General features: G+C 52.0%; 1 protein-coding gene across 5 annotated transcripts; it reads left to right on the top strand.

Moving 5' to 3' along the window:
• Positions 1-989: 989 nt before the first annotated feature.
• Positions 990-15,845, top strand: HNRNPL (heterogeneous nuclear ribonucleoprotein L). 5 transcript variants are annotated; one of them, XM_057711396.1, is made up of 13 exons: positions 990-1,061; positions 5,493-5,611; positions 6,215-6,452; positions 6,580-6,665; positions 7,727-7,823; positions 7,909-7,981; positions 11,303-11,374; positions 11,486-11,766; positions 12,797-12,918; positions 13,597-13,798; positions 14,619-14,676; positions 14,778-14,873; positions 15,456-15,845. In XM_057711396.1, exons 3-13 carry the CDS (start codon positions 6,228-6,230, stop codon positions 15,512-15,514), a joined length of 1,371 nt encoding a protein of 456 aa, XP_057567379.1. In that variant the 5' UTR covers positions 990-1,061; positions 5,493-5,611; positions 6,215-6,227; the 3' UTR covers positions 15,515-15,845. The 5 variants fall into 5 exon arrangements, with proteins under 5 accessions (XP_057567379.1, XP_057567378.1, XP_057567376.1 ...); XM_057711395.1 differs by lacking the exon at positions 990-1,061 and adding an exon at positions 3,286-3,396; XM_057711393.1 differs by lacking the exon at positions 990-1,061 and adding an exon at positions 3,286-3,564.
• The last annotated feature ends 2,979 nt before the right edge of the window (positions 15,846-18,824 follow it).

Genomic DNA, 18,824 nt, shown 5'->3' with positions numbered 1-18,824 from the left:
GCTATTTTCACATGGCAATAAGAGCAAAGAGGGAGATAAATGGGAGGCCATGATTATAACTGTGTTTGGGGGCAAACTAAGCTGCGGTGCTCAGCAGGTGACATTTGAGCCAAGTCCTGTCAAATGAGGAGTGAGGACCTGGGAGAAGAGTGTTCTAGACAGAGGAAGGAATGAACTTTGGGCATTTGATGAACAGAAGGAAAACCAGTGTTTGTGCCACGCAGTGGAGAAGTAGAAAGGGTTAGGCATGGATTTAGACGGGCCCACATGGGTCAGATTACGCAACGGGGGTGCTAAGAAGGGGAGGACTTGTTTTTTCAGAGGCTGCCCAGCCGTAGTGAATTTCAGCTGGCCTTTCCCCTCTCCGAGCCTCAATCTCTGAAATAGAGGTGGACCGCAGGTCCCCTCTGCTTCCAGACATTCTCAGCGCCTCTCAAGACCACCCAACAAGGCAGGTGCTATTACTAACCTCCTACCGGATGAGGAAACGGAGGCCCCAGAATGCTAACTCAATTTTCCAAGTACGTGCGCCGTCCATATTTGAACGCTGACAGTCTGACCTCCAAGGGATACGACAGACCCCATAACCGTAACACGCACTGCAGTGCAGTGGTTACGCGTCTTTGGTGGCAGACAAATGCTGCTATGTGCCACTTATCATCGGTGGGACCTTGGGTCAGTCGCTCGCGTCCCCTGAGCCCATTTCCCCGTCTATACAACGTTTACCGCAACCAGCTGAACACTTGGCTGACCAGGACGAATGAGACGTGATTCCCAAACAACTGTGCGACTTTCTGTGAGGGATGGGGGCGGGTGTGGAGGGTGTTTGGGGAAAAGGGACACAGAGTCTTCCCGTTCCTTCTTTGCGTTGTTTCCCCCATTCAAACGCAGAGCAGCTCTCGGTCTCCCCCCTCTACCCCACCCCACCCCCCCACATTTTTTTCCCCTGGGCTGGAAAGAGGTCGTGGTCCCTTTAAGGCCCGCCCCTCCCTCCCCCAAAACTTCCCAGTGTCTGCTCTCTTTTCGATCTCGGACGGCCGGCCAGGCTCGCCGCCGAACTGGTAGGGGCTGGGGGCGAGGGGTCAGGGAGGCGTGCGGGGGGGATCCCGAGGAGGCGCCGCCCCGGGCCGCGAGGCCACGGCCCGCGTGCAAGGGGTGGGGGAGGGGCGGAGGCCGGGAGCGCGGGGGTGCAGATAACACGGCCGCCGGGTCGCCAGCCGTGGGCGCGCTCGGGCGGGCGAGCGGCCTGGGACGTGCCGCGCGGGGGAAGGTTCCGTCGCGTCCCGTCGGCGCGCGCCGGCGCGAGGGGCGTCCGGGCCGGGCGCGGGGGCGGGGAGGGGAGGGGCCCCTGTCTCCCCCTCCCCCCACCGCATTCCTCTGACGTCGGGACCTCGCGACCCCGCCCTTCAGTGGGACCCGCCCCGCCTTAATTCCGTCGCGCGGATCACGTGTTGGAGGCGCTGTGCCGTCCCCATGTCCGTTAGGGCGGCCCTTTCGGGTCTTTCCGGGGTGATTGGGAGATGATTGAGGTCCCCATCAGCCCACCCCAACTTTCTTATTTCCCCAAACCTGCGGACCTACCAGGCCGGTCCTACTTCTTAGTGCCACTGACCCCGTTTCAAACTTAGTTTCCACGAGGACCCCTATTTCGGAACCCCCTTTTTCGCCCGAGTGGAAAGGTTCCGGAGCACCTTTGGGGGGCATGCCCCGCATTTCCCAAGACTGTCTCCTCGCTTTCTAAGCACAACGCCCCCTTCTCCTCTCCATCCCCTTCTTCCCCCAGCAGGCAGCCCCACAAGCTTAGAGCCCTTAGGGCGGGATCCCAGGTCAATCCCTGGCCCCGCCCCCAGGTTTCGGCTGTTGGGCGTTGTTGGACCCTGGGGACTGGGAAGGTATTCTCTGGGGCCCTACACGCCTCGAAGGAAACAAGGCCCTCCAGACACTTAGAACACCGTAACTACTGCCCTTGGCAGAGTGCTAGCACTGTGCTGGGTGCTGTACCTGGCGCCTGGTAGGAGGGCCAGCTTCACTAAGGCCGAGGCAGAGACCACCGCTCCCTTGCTTACACAAGCACGTTCATGCTGCGGAAGAAGACAGCCACCAAACTGACAACCCAGAGTAGTAAGGGCTGTCCCGTGAAAACCACAGGCCTAAGCGATCGGGGTTATCATAGCGATCAACCGAGGGCCTGGGCTGGTATGGACAAGGAACGCTTTTCAAAGTGAGCAGAGCACGAACAAGAGAAATTTATTCCTTAGCTCCGGCAGGAAGGTTAGTGGAGAAAGTGTTCTAGGTGGAAGGGCCTGCTCTGGCCAAAGATCGAGAGGTGCGCGAAAGATCCTTCCCTTTCTGCAAACTGAAAGGAGTTATTTGTGGTTGAATTTAGTGGTGGAGTGGTGAAAGGACGCCGGCGAATTGGACTGGCTAGTTGAGTTAAAAAAAAAAGTTTCTCTAACCCTCTATGAAGGTTAGAGATGGAGAGGACTAGGATATAGTGATGGGGACAGAGTTGCACCGGCAGTTGCCCTTATAACTCGGTCTACTCTTTCGGTGCTGCTTACAGAAGCCGAGCCTCTTGGCACTTCAGGCCTTCCCCTCTTTAGAGGGTCGCCCCGCCTCCGGAGGCTCCCGAAAGAGATTCGCACATGCGTCCTCGCCTCAGATCCTTTCCTAGACTGAGCCAAAGAACGCCTACGGGTCAGGGATGTCCCTTTTTCATCCAATCAGGGGCCACCAGTGGTCCTACTGTCTAGTGAGAGGACTCTTTCCACTCTCAACTGACCAATCGAGCGTCTCGCAAAAGATGGACACCTGCAGTAGCCAGTGGAGAGAGGCAAAGGGGGAGGGGCCTCCTTGCCCCCTTGCGGGGAGGTGCGGGAAGGTTAGTCGCTGTGATTGGAAGACTAAGGGTTTTTGGTTTGATGGATTAGCGAGAAAACCAATGAAAGTGGGAAGGAGGCGGGGCTTTTGAGGAGAGTGGGGAGCGTCCTCCTATCAAGTACTCCTAAGGAGGCCAGGCAGTGCCAGAAATCCGACCAATCAAGTTGGAGCTTATTTTAAGGCGGCGGGGAGGAGAAATGACTGGCAGAAAGCGCTCGCCTATAAGGAGTGTCCCAGACAAATGAGGGCGGGCACTTCTGCAGAATGGCATGGGCTGTATCCAATAGGTGCGCAAGGTGTATGGAGGCTTCCCCTCCCCCCGCGGCGGGACCAGTGGCTCCCCCTATCGGGTGGGGGCGGCGGGTGACGGGCGTGTCCCTCCCCCAATGAGAGGCGGGGGGAGGCGGGTTCTGCGCCGCCATGTCGCGGAGGCTGCTGCCCCGGGCGGAGAAGCGGCGTCGGCGGTTGGAGCAGAGGCAGCAGCCGGACGAGCAGCGGCGGCGGTCCGGAGCGATGGTGAAGATGGCGGCGGCGGGCGGCGGAGGCGGCGGTGGCCGCTACTACGGCGGCGGCAGTGAGGGCGGCCGAGCCCCTAAGCGGCTCAAGACTGACAACGCTGGCGACCAGCATGGAGGCGGCGGCGGCGGCGGTGGAGGAGCCGGGGCGGCGGGCGGTGGCGGCGGGGTGAGGCCAGGGCCTTAAGCGCCGGAGACGGCGGGGAAGGGAGGAGAAATTTTCCACCTTGAGGGCATTTATTGGGGGGGGGGGCTGTGCGCACGCGCCCAGGCCCTCGCGCCATGGACGGGGTGGGGGAGGGGCAGGCGTTGGGCAAACGGCGGGGTTTGCGCGAGGACAGGCGCTTGCGCGTGCGCGCTCTACAGAGCTGGCTGTGGGGGGCGGAGGAAACTGGTCGCGCTGCAGGTGGCGCAGTGCGCAGGCGCAGAAGTCTGGCATGCTGGGGGCCGGGCACGCGGTCGGGCTGTTTTTTCCTTTATCATTTTCTTCTCTGGCTCCGTGCGCAGGCGCACTTCTGCCCGGGCCTCGTGGGCTGTGAGGGGGGGCACCGCGTGAGCGGGAATGGGTGGGTGGTAGCCTTTTCCGCGCCTGAGTGGAGTATCCTGCCTGATCGCTATTTAACGTTTGTAGCGTCATGGTTTGTCTCAACACAGAAATTGATTTGAGGATATTCCCCCTAGACCAGAATATGTTCTTCCTTTTTGTGGGCATCGAAAACCGGAAGAAACGGTTGTGAAAGGTCTTTTTAGGCGTTTGGATATTGAACCAAGCTTTGCAGTTATCACAAGGTTGCTTACAATTTCTGAGGGTTAACTGGGTGCGGTAGGTTTGATAAACGAAAGTGATCCTTCAGGGGTGGGCACTTTGGAACGGATACAGCCTCCTCAGTATCCCATGCCGAAAAGACAACCATTTGTTACTCCTGGCTTGGAGCCAATTCCCTCCTCCCTGGAAGTTCTTGAAGGCCTTTCCCCTTAAGCCATTTGCAGGATTTTCCAGGGTTTAGCGGCGCTCTGTAGCTGTGATTTACTAGCATTAAACCGTACCAGGCCTTGTTGCACGCCTTTTAAAGATCTCTTAATTGAATTCTTAATACTTCTCTGAGATAAGGGATGGAGTTACTGTTACTATTTCCCATTTACAGGGGCGAGGTAAATTCCTTTAGGTTTTGTAGTTACGTGGTGGGGGGGGGGGGTGAACTCAGGGCTGTGGAGCTGGTAACCATCAGGCGGGTGTGGCTTCTGTAGTTTGTGTGGTTCATTCCTGAAATAGAATCCAGTTCTGCCCCGTTACATGGGCTTCTTCTGCCTGGTGGTTCTCAGATGCAAGGCTGGGCCCAGAGCCCAGGAGAGGTGGAGAAAGTTACTTTCCTCTTGATTCCCAGAGGCTTTTGTCTGTGGGTGGAAAGATACTTCCCCTGGGAAGGGAACTGTCTTGGTTTTCAGTGGCGTGGGTCTGAGTTTCTTCTTTTTGAAAGATTTTACTCACCATTTCTTTCCTTAGCCTGGTATAGGTAGTATTTTCCAGTACAGCTTTTGGTGGAAGAGTAAAGACTAGAGGCAGTCAGGATTGGCCTGGATGCCACAGTGTCTGAAGCACCTGCTGGCCCTGGGCATGAGTGGTCGGGAACAGCAGTGCTTGGCTGTGTGGTGATGGTAGCCTCCTCCACTAGGGAGGGGTGAAGAAGCTGGGTGAATGCAAAAGGAATGTCCTGGTTCAGGCTACAGCAGAAAATTGAATCCCCTTTCCAAGCCACTCTTCTCCTACATTTCTTTGACCAGTGGGAAGAGACTGGTTCTGGAAAGAATGTAAGATGGGACTTGGACTTGGCCTATCCTCCATTTTGCCTTCCTCAGAAACTACAGTGAGAGCTATTAGGCAAGTAGCCATACACAGGCCTTCTGCTCTGCTGGCCCAGAATCCTTTTGGGGTGATTGGTTGAATTGCTGCCCCTTGTTGTCTGCCCTGTGTGTCCTTGCTGGGTCCTGGGTGACACTCAACTGTTTAAGCTGTCTGAGTCCCCAACAGCACAGAAGCCAGTAGGCCACCATCTTAAACAGCAGAAGGTGAAGTCTTACTTTTGCTTCCTTTCTCAGGAGAACTACGATGACCCGCACAAAACCCCTGCCTCCCCAGTTGTCCACATCAGGGGCTTGATTGACGGCGTGGTGGAAGCTGACCTTGTGGAGGCCTTGCAGGAGTTTGGACCCATCAGGTACTCAGCTCAGAGGCCAGGTGTTGGATATTCAGATGACTCAACTCCTTGGTGTCCTGTGTGTGTCACCGGGTTTATGGTTGGAAGTGACTTGGCCATTTTGGTCCAGGTTCCTTTAGCTAGGTCCTGGGGCTCCTCTACTCCTGGGGTTAGTCATTGTACTTTGGATAAGCTACAGTAAGTTCCGTGTATTTTTCTCCTTCCTTTTTTTTTGTCTTTCTCTGCCTTGTAGTTTTGAGTATTTGGCACATGGTGGGTAATGGGAGTAGAGTAGTGAACAAAACTGGGAGAAATCAAGACAGTTGCCTACCCAGAGTGGTCCACACTGTGATCAGGGAAACCCAGAAGTCTGTGGGAGGCATCTGACTCAGTCAGGTGAGGAGTCAGGAAGGAAGGCTTCACAAAGAAGGGATGCCAAAGCCACAGACATCTCTTTTGCTTGTTGTGCCACTTATGGCAAGGGGTCTTCTGGTCAAGAAACCATGACGGGACACAGAGGAGTCCAGAGGCCAGGGAGGAGTAAGCTCACAGAAACCTGAGGCCATCCTCTGACTCTTGTCTCCATCCCCCTGAGAGGATTGCAACCTGTGTTTTCTCTGCCAGCTATGTGGTGGTAATGCCTAAAAAGAGACAAGCGTTGGTGGAGTTTGAAGATGTGTTGGGGGCTTGCAACGCCGTGAACTACGCAGCCGACAACCAGATCTACATTGCCGGCCACCCAGCTTTTGTCAATTACTCTACCAGCCAGAAAATTTCCCGCCCTGGGGACTCGGATGACTCCCGGAGTGTCAACAGTGTGCTTCTCTTTACCATCCTGAATCCCATCTATTCCATTACCACGGTGCGTGCCAGCGATTATTCATTTAGGTTCTGGGAAATCTCCCTCCTGCCTTTTCTCCGTGTCTTCTCCTGTGAGCCAGACTAACCTGCCGGTGCCCCTTCATCTTGCTTGTCTTTGGTTTTTACAGGATGTTCTTTATACTATCTGTAATCCTTGTGGTCCTGTCCAGAGAATTGTCATTTTCCGGAAGAATGGAGTCCAGGCCATGGTGGAATATCCTTTGCTGGGAAATGGGTGTTCCTTGAGATGGGAGCTCACAGGGCTAGGTAGGAGGCCATCTGTTTCACCAGCACTTGTCTCCTGAATGCCTGCCATGTGCCAGATACCTCCAAAGAGGCTATGGTCTCTTGGGAGGGACGGTTAATAAACAGTCACACATAGACAGCTGGCCCTTGAACAGCATGGATTTGAACTCTGTGCATCTGCTTAAGGTGAATTTCACTCACTAGATGTGTACTACAGCACTAAGCTAGTGGATGGTTAAATACATGGATTTTTAATTGCGCAGAGCATTGGTGTCCCTAAAACATACACACACCCATGTTCAAGGGTTAATTGTGTAGTGTGAAAGTGCAGAGTTTAAAGTGTGAAGGGAAAGAACATCATGCTGTGAGATTCCAGGGCAGAGAATTTATACAGATTCTGGGACGGTCTCTGAGGAGGTGATATCCTTATTTCCATGTGGTGGTAGGAACTGATGTTCAGGCTGAGGACACCACCTCTGGAAAGGTCCTCAGGTGGGCAGGAGGTTAGTGTTGTTGGAGAAAGCAAACAACCTGACAACTGAAGAGTAGCTGGCGAAGGGGAGAGGTTCCTTAGGACATTGGAAGGAGTTAAGGTGTCCCTGAACCTTGGGTCATGGTACAGCAGGAAGTCACTGATAAATTTTCAGGGCAGGAGTATAACCTAGTTAACGTTTCAGAAATTGTTCAAGCTTAGTCAAGACATGTAGAAGGAGGGGGATGATTGGGCTGAAGAAGAAGGTGGCTTGGCCTGTGGTGGTGGTAGGGAAGGTTGCTGCTTACCTCTGGGCTGTGTGGGGGTGGTGGGGTGGAGAGTACTGGGCTCGGAGGAAGTCTGGCCAGTGTCCGCACATTGAGGGCAGCACTCCAGCTATCTCCGTACAAGTGGCTGGTGGCTCTGGGCAGTGAACCAATCCCAAAGCCTGCTGGGGTCAGTCTTTGGGTGCTACCTTGGCCTCATTCTCCTCTGGCACGACTTGAAGCTCTTTCCGAAGGGCTCTTGGGATGGGACTTTGCCTTAACTTTACTCACGTTTGACTCTGTGCAGAGTGCCCAGCGGGCCAAGGCCTCACTCAATGGGGCTGACATCTACTCAGGCTGTTGTACTCTGAAGATCGAGTATGCAAAGGTAGGTCTAGGAAATGGCTGTCCCTTGTCAGCTTCCCAAGTGAGTCTGGGGCCTGGCTGATCTCACACTTCTTTTGTCCCTGCAGCCTACACGCTTAAACGTGTTCAAGAATGATCAGGATACTTGGGACTACACAAATCCCAACCTCAGTGGACAAGGTAATCCTGACGGCCGCTTTGTTCTAAACACAGCCGCCTTGCCTTCACTTGACTAGCGCATTTAATAGACCTGGGCTCAGGGTTATGTAATGCCATTGGGCTCCCTGTGGACATGGGAGGGCCTTGGGGGTCAGCTTTTGGAAAATACACTGCAGCGGGAGAGGGTGAATGAGGGGCCTCTGTAGGTCCTGTCTGCTGCTTGTGGTCCTTTGAAGCAGCTGAGGATAAAGCGTCAAGGCGGAGGCCTGGGTGGGGTGGGGAGCAGGGCCTCACTGAGCTCAGGCCATGGCAATGGCTTACAAACCAGTAGCAGCTCCCAAAAGGATTCTGCTGCTTTTCTTCTAGGAGCCTGCTTGGGTCACTGACTCCATTCTCACTGGGCCAGGAATGGTCCTCTTGGTCTCCACTATTGACAGGGTCTGCTTGTTGGGGGACAGATTGGGGAGGTGATGAGGGCTCCCAGGCCCTTGCAGCAGAGCCTTTGAGCAAGTTGACCTTGTGGAGGTGAGACACCCTGGATTGGAGCAGGGCGGACACGCCTCACCTCATTGTAGAGGGGACGCAACATCTCTGCAGGGGGCCCAAATGGACAACCCCCTTCCTAGAATCTGTCAAGAATGGTTTGCCTTGGATAGGAGGGAGAGGTGGAGCGTTGCCTTTGAAAACCAGCGGCACCCCCTCACCAAGACCATCCATCTGTTTCTGTCTTGGTCTGATACGTCGGACTAGGCCATGGGCTGAGGGAGGTGGCTGGTTGCTGACATCTCACAGGCCCTGGGGGGCCAGAGGCCCCCATTCCTAGCCAGGCCTGTCTTGCTCGTCCTTGCAGCTGGGAAGCCGTGGGCCGGGTGGGCTAGACTCTTCCCCAGGACCCTCACAATGGGCGCTATGGGGCTGGCTGCCCCCTCCAGAGGTCAGAGGCAAATTGGTGACCAAGTGAATGTACCAGAGCGGGCAATGGCATTACATGACTGCTAACAGAAACACGGCAACCAACCATTGCTTCTCCAAGGAACATAAATAGAAGATGTGCAGACCGGCAGGGGCTAGTGGCAGGGGCTGGCTGTGCATTGGTTTTGATGCCTCTCAGCTTTGGCCGCCCCCAGGCTGGGGGTCACAAACGAGAGCTGATGAGGTGACCTGGAGTGAGGGAGGTGCTTCGCCACCCCCTTGGGAACCAGACTTCAGCGGCTCTGCCTCTGCACATTGCTCACCAACACACAGGGTAGAAACCACTAGCTCTTCCTGGAGAGAACAGAACACGCAGCCTCCACCACGTTCCCAGAAACAGCCGCAGACTTGAGCTCACTACATCAAGAACACCACACCGCGCTCCAAGGAACAGCTACAAGCACAGAGACAGAGGCAGACAGAGACAAAGAAAGAGACGCAACATGGCAGCAGACACTGCTTTTTTATTAAACATTAAAAAAAAAAAGTCAAAATCCAAGCAAACTTGAACCCGAAAATGTACACAGAAGTAGGAAACACAGAAAACAGAGCTCTCCCAGCCAGCCAGCGGCGCTCTTTTCGGAGAACGTTTCATAGACTGAAGTAGATTCCATGGGCCTCCAAGACAATAGGATCCTCTCCATTCCTCGCCATGTGGGTTTGGTTTTTTTTGTTTTTGTTTGTTTGTTTTTTAAGTCCTTTGGTTTGGGGAGGGCCTTTTTTTTTTTCTTTTCTGTGTTGATATTTTTATTTTTTCTGCAGTCATCGGCTGCCAACATAATCTGCACCAACTGGAGATCAGAAACCAAAAAAAAAAACTTAAACCACAACAACAGCAAAAAATCAAAAAAACCAAAACAGACCTAAAACCAAACAGCTCAGAGGTACACAGTTACCTGCTGGCGGGTAACCGGGCGCGCTCCCAAGGCCAAAAGCGCGGGCATAGTGGGGCCACTGGCACACCTCATAACCAGGAGACACGCACACGGAGCGCTACACAGCCAGAAGCACCGCACTGCAGCACACAATGTGAGGAGGTGACAACACGGAGGGACACTACCCACTTCATACACCTTCATTTTCCACTTTTCTGATATCTTCTGAGGACAGAACATCTGTGAGCCATTTTGATTTAATCAAAACATTGACTTTTAAAACAATTAAAAAAAAGTTGTATCGGATGTGTACCGTAACTTGTATTTATGACTGTAAAACCATGTGATGCAGGGTCGCAGTGTATGTTTGATGGGACGCCATCTTTCAGAACTGTGCTAACTCACTGTTGAAGCGTCCAATGGTAAGAGAAAATACAGATTTGTTTTTTGTGACAAATGGACATTGTACTCTGTACTTCTGCTGTAAGTAGCCCTTTTCCATCTTTGTAATGACTGTTGGAAAATAAAACCCAGGCCGGGTAGCAGGAAAGGGCAGTGGTCCCGAGCCCTGGGTTTTTGGAGTCAGCCAGGCCTGGGTTCAAGTCCCGGCTCGGCCACTCACTTGCTTTGTGACCGTGGGCCAAAGTGTATTTTAACTGCGCAGTTACAAGTTCAGTGCTCATTTTCCTTATATCTGTAAATGGGGCTAAAATAGTACCTACCTCATAGGGTTGTTGTGAGGAATTTAAGAAATGGTGATGTCTGTTTGTAAAGTACTTAGCACAGTGTCTGCCACTCAAGTGCTAAGTGAATGGTAGCGGTTATGAACTGCAGCTGGGGTCGGGGCAGGGTGGATCTGCGCCATTGTCTGAGAATGTCGATGCCTTGTACATGACTGCTCATTTGAACTGATTCTGATGTTGCCCTGTTTGTCCTTTGCTACAGTCCTTCTCCTCGGGGTGGACATGACTGGGGGGAGGGTGGCTGGGACCAGGATTGAGAAAGTCTCTCTAGAGAGTGGGCTCTAGCGCTCCTAGAAACTTGGGGCTTCAAGCGCCCGCTTTTATCTTTCTGCCCTTCCCCGGATTATTTTCCGGCTCTCAACTCCTTTCCCTTTATTGGGAGTTACTTTAGAAAGCTGTTCCTGGCCCCCGTATCAGCTTCCATAGTGGCTGCAACTTCCCCCGAGGGCCCAAGAGCTGGGCTTCCTGCCAGAGCTTAGGTAGGTGAGAGGCTCAGAAACCTGGCTTCATCCTTCACAGAGAAAGGAAGGCAGCCTGCTTACAGTGGGCTCCAGAATTGAGGCTTGGGCTTCATGCCCATCCTGGGTCCAGCCACAGGAAGGAGGCCCCAGTCAGTGACCCTCGTGAGGAAGGAAGGGCCGGTGCCCAAGTCCTCAGGAGCCGAGGGATGCTGAGATTAGCCTCTGCAGTCAGGAGGGAGAGAGGTGTGCCCCCTTTTCTAGCTGGGCTCTGACTGTTCTCTCTGTCTACAGGTGACCCTGGCAGCAACCCTAACAAACGCCAGAGGCAGCCGCCTCTCCTGGGAGATCACCCCGCAGAATATGGTGAGGGCAGGGGGTTCCCCTCCGTGGACTCCCGTGGCTCATGTGCCCCTGCCCGCCGCCCGCCGCGCACATTCTCACCCGTCCTCCCTCTCTTTCCTTCCCACCCCCCAGGAGGGCCCCACGGTGGGTACCACAGCCATTACCATGATGAGGGCTACGGGCCCCCCCCACCTCACTACGAAGGGAGAAGGATGGGCCCACCAGTGGGGGGTCACCGCCGGGGCCCAAGTCGCTACGGTCCCCAGTATGGGCACCCCCCACCCCCTCCCCCACCACCCGAGTATGGCCCCCACGCCGACAGCCCTGTGCTCATGGTCTATGGCTTGGATCAATCTAAGATGAACTGTGACCGGGTCTTCAATGTCTTCTGCTTGTATGGCAACGTGGAGAAGGTGAGCTTCTGCTAGGTCCACTGCTTTCCTTATAGACCTGGGAGGCTGACTTTTTGGCCCCTCAGCGAGCAGAGAGCCTCTTTAGGAGCACGCAGGTCCAGAGAGGGTAACTTGCTTAATCAGGTGACATTGCAGATGGATTTTATTTTGTCCTCACTGTACGTGGGTGATTTTTTATTTTTTTTTTTAATTTTCAGTGTTAATTAGTATCTAACGTTACTATTATGGTGTATAAAATTTAGCCAACACAGTTAAAGACATTATGTAAGGATTTTCTCTGGAACACTTTAGATGATATGGCCTTCCTGCCTTGCCTGGGGGAGCAGTTGGCTGGGGCTGCCTGGTGACTGTCCACCTCAGACTAGGTTGTTTCTTCTGTCAAACCCATCTAGGTCTTGGAAGCCTTTGAGTTTGCAGCCCCTGGCTTGGCCCATTAATAATATTAGCAGCTAATACATGTCAAAGTGTTCTTCCTGTATCAGACGTTGTTAAAAGTGCTTAACATGGTGTTGTTTAATTGTCACAAGAATCCTTAATGAGACAAACGGGAAATGAAAGCATGGGGGGGCAGATAACTTGCCCACGTTCTCATACCTTTATGTGGAAGCAGGACTCAGAGCTAGGTAGCCTGGCCTAAGAGCTGACACTACTTTTTCATGTTTTTAATAACATAACCCACACAATCATGACTCAGTGTTTGTACATATGCCTGTGTTGATGGAAATAGCTGCTCCCCGCCCCATCCCCCGCCCCCAACATGTCTGCTTTTCTGTTGTGCTTTATTAAATGACCCACTCATGGGGCAGTTCCTGTGTTTAGGGAAACACTGCCTAGGCTCTGCTGCCCAAGCTGGGCTGAGCACTTGCTGTGGGCCAGGCACGCTTCTCTGTTCTCACTCCTTGCTCATGAGTGAGGAATGGAAGCCTAGATCGAGAACAGGAGTTGACTTGCTCTTAACGAACTTGGAAGGGACAGGAAAAGGGTCTCTGGTGGCTGGGTGGTGGTGCTGACCACCGCTGCTCTCCTCAAGGTGAAATTCATGAAAAGCAAGCCGGGGGCCGCCATGGTGGAGATGGCTGACGGCTATGCTGTGGACCGGGCCATCACTCACCTCAACAACAACTTCATGTTTGGGCAGAAGCTGAATGTCTGGTAGGTACCCAGTCTCCTTGGGCTTGGGAGGGTTGGGGAGGGGCTGAGAGAAGGGAAGGGGAATGGGCCCCACTCTGGACAGGGGTCAGAGGAGCACAGAGAAGCCAAGTGCTTACCCAGGCTGGAGTTGGGCGTGGCAGGTGTGTTCCCGGATGTTTTTTTGGTTTTGTTTTGTTTTTTTTAATTAATTAATTTATTGGCTACGTTGGGTCTTTGTTGCTGTGCACAAGCTTTCTCTAGTTGCAGGGAGTGGGGGCTACTCTTCGTTATGGTGCATGGGCTTATCATTGTGGTGGCTTCTCTTATTGTAGAACACGGGCTCTAGGCACGCGAGCTTCAGTAGTTGTGGCTCGTAGGCTCAATAGTTGTGGCTTGTGCGCTCTAGAGCACAGGCTCAGTAGTTGTGGTACCTGGGCTTAGTTGCTCTGCAGCACATGGGATCCTCCCGGACCAGGGCTCGAACCTGTGTCCCCTGCATTGGCAGGAGGATTTTTAACGACGCCACTAGGGGAGTCCCGGAATGTTCTTTTGAAGCAGTGGGAGAAAGTGTGTTGGCCTGTTCTCAGCTGTGGAGCAGTGCCCTCTGAGGCACATGGTGCTCTCAGACAGGAAGGAGGCCACAGTAGAAGGTGGGGGGCAACTTGAGGTCTGACAGAGGGCTCCCCTTTTCTCCTACAGTGTCTCCAAGCAGCCAGCCATCATGCCCGGTCAGTCATACGGGCTAGAAGACGGGTCCTGCAGTTACAAAGACTTCAGTGAATCAAGGAACAACCGATTCTCCACTCCAGAGCAGGCAGCCAAGAACCGCATCCAGCACCCTAGCAACGTGCTACACTTCTTCAATGCCCCTCTGGAGGTGACTGAAGAGAATTTCTTTGAGGTAGGCGCCATGGAGTTGTTCCCTCGGCACAGCCGTCTGAGGAGGCCATTCGTGTTGCTCCTCCTCTGCCACACCCTGGATTGGGTGCTAGGGACATAGGAGGGACCGAGAACGGTTCAGAATGGCACCAGATTTCAGCAACAGTGGAGTTTGCCATCCTTTTGCATTTTAGGCAAGCTAGAGTGGCTGCTCATTAGCTGTGAAAGATTCCTCCCTGTCTAGGTGATGGACTGGTGATTGGAGTCCAATCTTGAAACATCCACAGCTGTCAGGCCCTCTGGGGCCCAGATGACATTAGAAGGGAGGGTTCCGTGAACGATGCTGTCAGAGGGAGCCGGGGCAGCTTCCGGGAAAGCTTCCGGGAAGGGTGGGAGTCTGACTGCGGAGTTGGTTTGGGCCTTACTGAGGCCTACGATGTTGCTCTTTGGTTCAGCAGACATTTATCTGGTGCCAGCACATACCAAATAATAGCTGAAGATGGAAATTTTAAAAAGCAGTTTCGCGGTTTTTGGCAACAGAATAGTTATGAGCAGTGTTGTTCAGCCTTTTGGAGGGTTACATGGACACCTTAGAGTGTGTGGTAAAATCTTAGAAACTCTGTCCAGAAAAATCCAAGTATTCAGTTGTGGTGTGCTTGAATTCCACCACGTGGCACACTGTATTTCAGAGTTTTTGGTTTTTTTGGCTGCACCGCACAGCATGCAGAATCTTAGTTCTCTGATCAGGGATGGAATCTGTGACCCCTGCAGTGGAAGCGTGAAATTTTAACCACTGGACCACCAGGGAAGTCCTCTGAGTCTGCTTTCTGTCTCTGTTGCAGATCTGCGATGAGCTGGGAGTGAAGCGGCCATCTTCTGTGAAAGTATTCTCAGGCAAAAGTGAGCAAACTGCCCCACCGTCTTCCCCGGTCCCTTGATTGTAGATGGGCAGCTCCCTGGCTGCTGCTCAGGTCAGCCTAAAACCTTTGTTTTCCCATCAGGTGAACGCAGCTCCTCTGGGCTGCTGGAGTGGGAATCCAAGAGTGATGCCCTGGAGACTCTGGGCTTCCTGAACCATTACCAGATGAAAAACCCAAGTGAGTATCTGTGTGTCCTGGGGTCATCCCCCTTGTGGCCTAATGAGTTGCCTGCCTTTGGGCCAGAGCCGTCCTTCCTGCCATCAAGATAGGGCCCCAGAGATTTCCTCACTGTCGCTGACAGAGGCAGGTGGGGCCTGGTCACCAGGAGAGCAGCCTGATAATCCTCATGGGGGGGCCAGCCTAGCTGCTTGCGGGCACCCAGCCTGCCAGCGTTGAGAGTTGCTCAGGCTTGCTCCGTAGGGAGCTGCCATTCTCTGTGCGTCAGAGGCTGGCCAGACAGTACCCAGGAAAGGGGGCTGTACTAACCAGCAGGTAAAATTTGTCCACCCAGTTCCTGGGCAGCCCTAGTGTTGTGTGCCAGCTAAAGAGCTGGAAATGGGATCCTCCGTGTTATTGAAGGAAGAGGAGCAATGCCTTGTGTATTTGGCTTGTTTTTGAGTCTCAAAACTGGCAGTGACAAGTTAGATCCCCTGCAGTTGAATTGCAGAAAATGAGAGATGTGTGCAAACCCAGGGGAATTCTGGGTTGGGAGAGCCTCCAGAGAGGGGCAGAGTCACACCTCTCTCTTCTCTTTTGCAGATGGGCCGTACCCTTACACCCTGAAGTTGTGTTTCTCCACTGCTCAGCACGCCTCCTAATTAGGTGCCTATGAAGAGTCCCATCTGAGCAGGAAAACATTTCTCTTTCCTTTATGCTGTTTTTTTTTTGGTTTGTTTCTTTGGTTTGTTTTTTTGTTTGTTTTTTGCAAATGTTCCTGTATTCCTTTTTTTTAATGCTAGGTTAGTAGAGGCTTAACCATAATGGAAACGCTGGAAGTCTGAAGGGGGAGGGGAAGGGGAACTGATATCTCCCAAGATTAACCTTCACTTTTTAAAAATTATTGTACATGTGCTTTTTTTTTTCCTGTTCATACATTTGTGCTGCCCATGTACTCTTGGCACATTTCAATAAAGTTGTTTGGAAAATAAACAGCACTTTCTGGGATTCTGGGGTGTGTCTGCTTCCCTCACACTCAGTCTTCTGAAGAGGGGCAAGCCAGCCAGGACACAGCTACAGCCCTCCAGAGGGCAGGCCCAACCCTGAGGAGCAGTGTGGGCCAAAGCTGCTGCAGATGAGGAATGATGCTAGGAATTCAAGACCGGAGAGGGGGGCATCAGGTCTTCGTTGCAGCACAAGGGCTTCTCTAGTTGTGGCGTGTGGCTTTTCTCTTGTGGCGTGGGGGCTCCAGGGCACGTGGGCTTAGTTACCTAGGGCTTGTGGGATCTTAGTTCCCCAACAAGGAATTGAACCCATGTCCCCTGCATTGCAGGACAGATTCTTTACCACTGGACCACCAGGGGAGTCCCTAAAGACTTGAGGAAAATCTGGGAGACCTGGTCACATCTTTCATGGGCCCTACCCAAGCAAGCTGGGTCTAGTTGGAGAGTCACTGTTTTTAAGTAGATAGTTGAAAATTTTTAAACTTAAGGTTTTTAAAAGGAAGAAAGCCTTAATCCTACGAAGTAAACACTTGCCTTTCTATAAGGTTGGAAAATAAAACCTGAGATAAAAGTGAAAGTCTTCCTACTCCCCTCAAAACAGTTTTATTGGTGATTTTTTTTTTTTCCATAAGGAAAGTTCTCTCATTTGGATATGTCTTTTAGCAAAATGCTTTGTACTGTACAATGTTCTCATACCACATGCAGGGCAACCTGCTTATCTTCACTACTACACTATCATGTGTGGATGTGTCATCATTTACTTGGTTCTGAAGGTAATTTCCAGTTATTTGTTACTGCAAACAGTGCTGCTGTGCATACATATCTATACAAACATCTTAGCCACCTTCCCTGATACTGATCTGGAGGTAAATTCCTAGCAGTGGAATTGCTGGATTAAAGGATATGTTCAATTGCAACTTGATAGCTGTTCCCCAATCTTGGTAGGTGGGACCTTGTATATATGGTCAGGACTGGGCCCAGGGTGGAGGGGAGCCAACAACCTGGAAGGGAGCCTGCAGAGGAGCAAATTAAAGTCTGGTGCCTTGTGTATGTGTGCTTGAAAAAACCCACTTTGGGAACTTCCCGTAAAGGTTTTGTTGGGTTTTTTTAATTAATTATTTGGCTGCATTGGGTCTTTATTGCTTTGTTGGGGCTTTGTCTAGTTGGGGTGAGTGGGGGCTACTCTTCGTTGTAGTGCGTGGGCCTCTCACTGTGGCTTCTCTTGTTGCAGAGCACAGGCTCTAGGCATGCAGGCTTCAGTAGTTGCCACACATGGACTCAGGAGTTGCGGTTCCAGGGCTCTAGAGCGCAGGCTCAGCTGTAGCACACAAGCTTAATTGCTCCATGGCATGTGGGAACTTCCTGGACCAGGGACTGAACCCATGTCCCCCTGTACTGGCAGGCAGATTCTCTTTTTTTTAATATTTATTTACTTATCTATTTATTTTATTGGCTGTGTTGGGTCTTTGTTGCTGCACACAGGCTTTCTCTAGTTGCAGCAAACAGGGGCTACTCTTCATTGTGGTGCCCAGGCTTCTCTTTGCGGTGGCCTCTCGTTGCAGAGCATGGGCTCTAGGTGCGTGGGCTTCAGTAGTTGCAGCACATGGGCTCAATAGTTGTGGCGCACGGCTTAGTTGCTCCGCAGCATGTGGTATCTTCCCGGGGCAGGGATCGAACCCGTGTCCCCTGCATTGGCAGGCGGATTCTTACTGCGCCACCTAGGAAGTCCTGGCAGGTGGATTCTTAACCACTGCCACCAGGAAAGTCCTCCCGTAGAGTTTTTAAACATTAGCATGTGCTGAAGTCAAATGGCATTTATCAGATAAACTGCTTCATCGAGGGAAGCTTCAAACAGGACCTCTGGACAAGGAGAAACTAGTCACCTTGCAGCCATAATTTATGAATCTACTACATTTTTTAAGCTAATCAAGGGGGTAAAAAGCAAATTTCCCCATTTTGTCTCCCGGTACCCAGTTTTCATCCCATGTTAGCAGTTATGAGTCTCTTAGATATTCTACGCATATACTGTATTCTATGTATGTACAGCCATCTGTAACCATCTTTTTACACCAACCGAACTAAATGTTCTACATCTTTACATTTTTTCTCTCATCTTGGTATCTGCATAGTGGTTCCAGAGTTTACCTCTGTACAACCAAACAGTTCTGTTTTCCAAAAGAGCCTACCCATCTGACACATTAAAAAGACAAACTAGGACTTACCTGGTGGCCTGATGGTTAAAGACTCCGCACTTCCACTGCAGGGGGGCATAGTTTCCATCCCTGGTCTGGGAAGCTCAGCGTGCTGCGCAGTGCAGCCAAAAAGGAAAGAAAAATATTCATTACAGTCCCGTTTGCCAGAGACATCTGTTCACCTCCTTGAACACCTCTGTAGAAAGCATATTTAAGCATTTTTACAGCACTTTTTTTATGCTCTTGGGCCAACTGGCTTTTTACAAAGTGATTTCATTTTTTAAAGAAATTATTTTAATAATATGTACTTAAGAGCTATATAAATCCCCTCTTAAAGAGCACTCCTGAAGCCCAGAGACCTTGAACCAGTGACTTCGCCGCCGCCGGTTTAGCCAGCATACAACGGAAAATAGTACGACCCCGCGGTGGTGTAGCAATTGAGATTAATACAGTCAGCGCTTAATGTTGGCCCGTCAATAGTCCCATTCCCTTAACGTGGATAAACCCAGTAGTAACATTTTTTCTTTTTAGTTAATATCGTAAAAATGCATGATTACAAACTTGAAGGGCTGCAGCTATTCTGCCATTATGCCCTTGGACATTCAGCTGTCTCCAATTTCTCCACCATCATAAAACAGCTGTGGTGAACTTTGTACAGAATGTCCAAAAGCAGTGTGAACTATTTTCTTAGGCCAGGTTCCTACTGGGCCAAAGGTTCCATGTGCGAGTCACTCTAATGGCCGGTGAATCAATAAGGCTGTTTCCGCTTGCCCTTA

This window comes from Hippopotamus amphibius, chromosome 16 (genome assembly GCF_030028045.1).
Source record: "Hippopotamus amphibius kiboko isolate mHipAmp2 chromosome 16, mHipAmp2.hap2, whole genome shotgun sequence".
Lineage (NCBI taxonomy): Eukaryota > Metazoa > Chordata > Mammalia > Artiodactyla > Hippopotamidae > Hippopotamus > Hippopotamus amphibius.
This window is presented reverse-complemented; position numbering and strand designations above follow the sequence as displayed.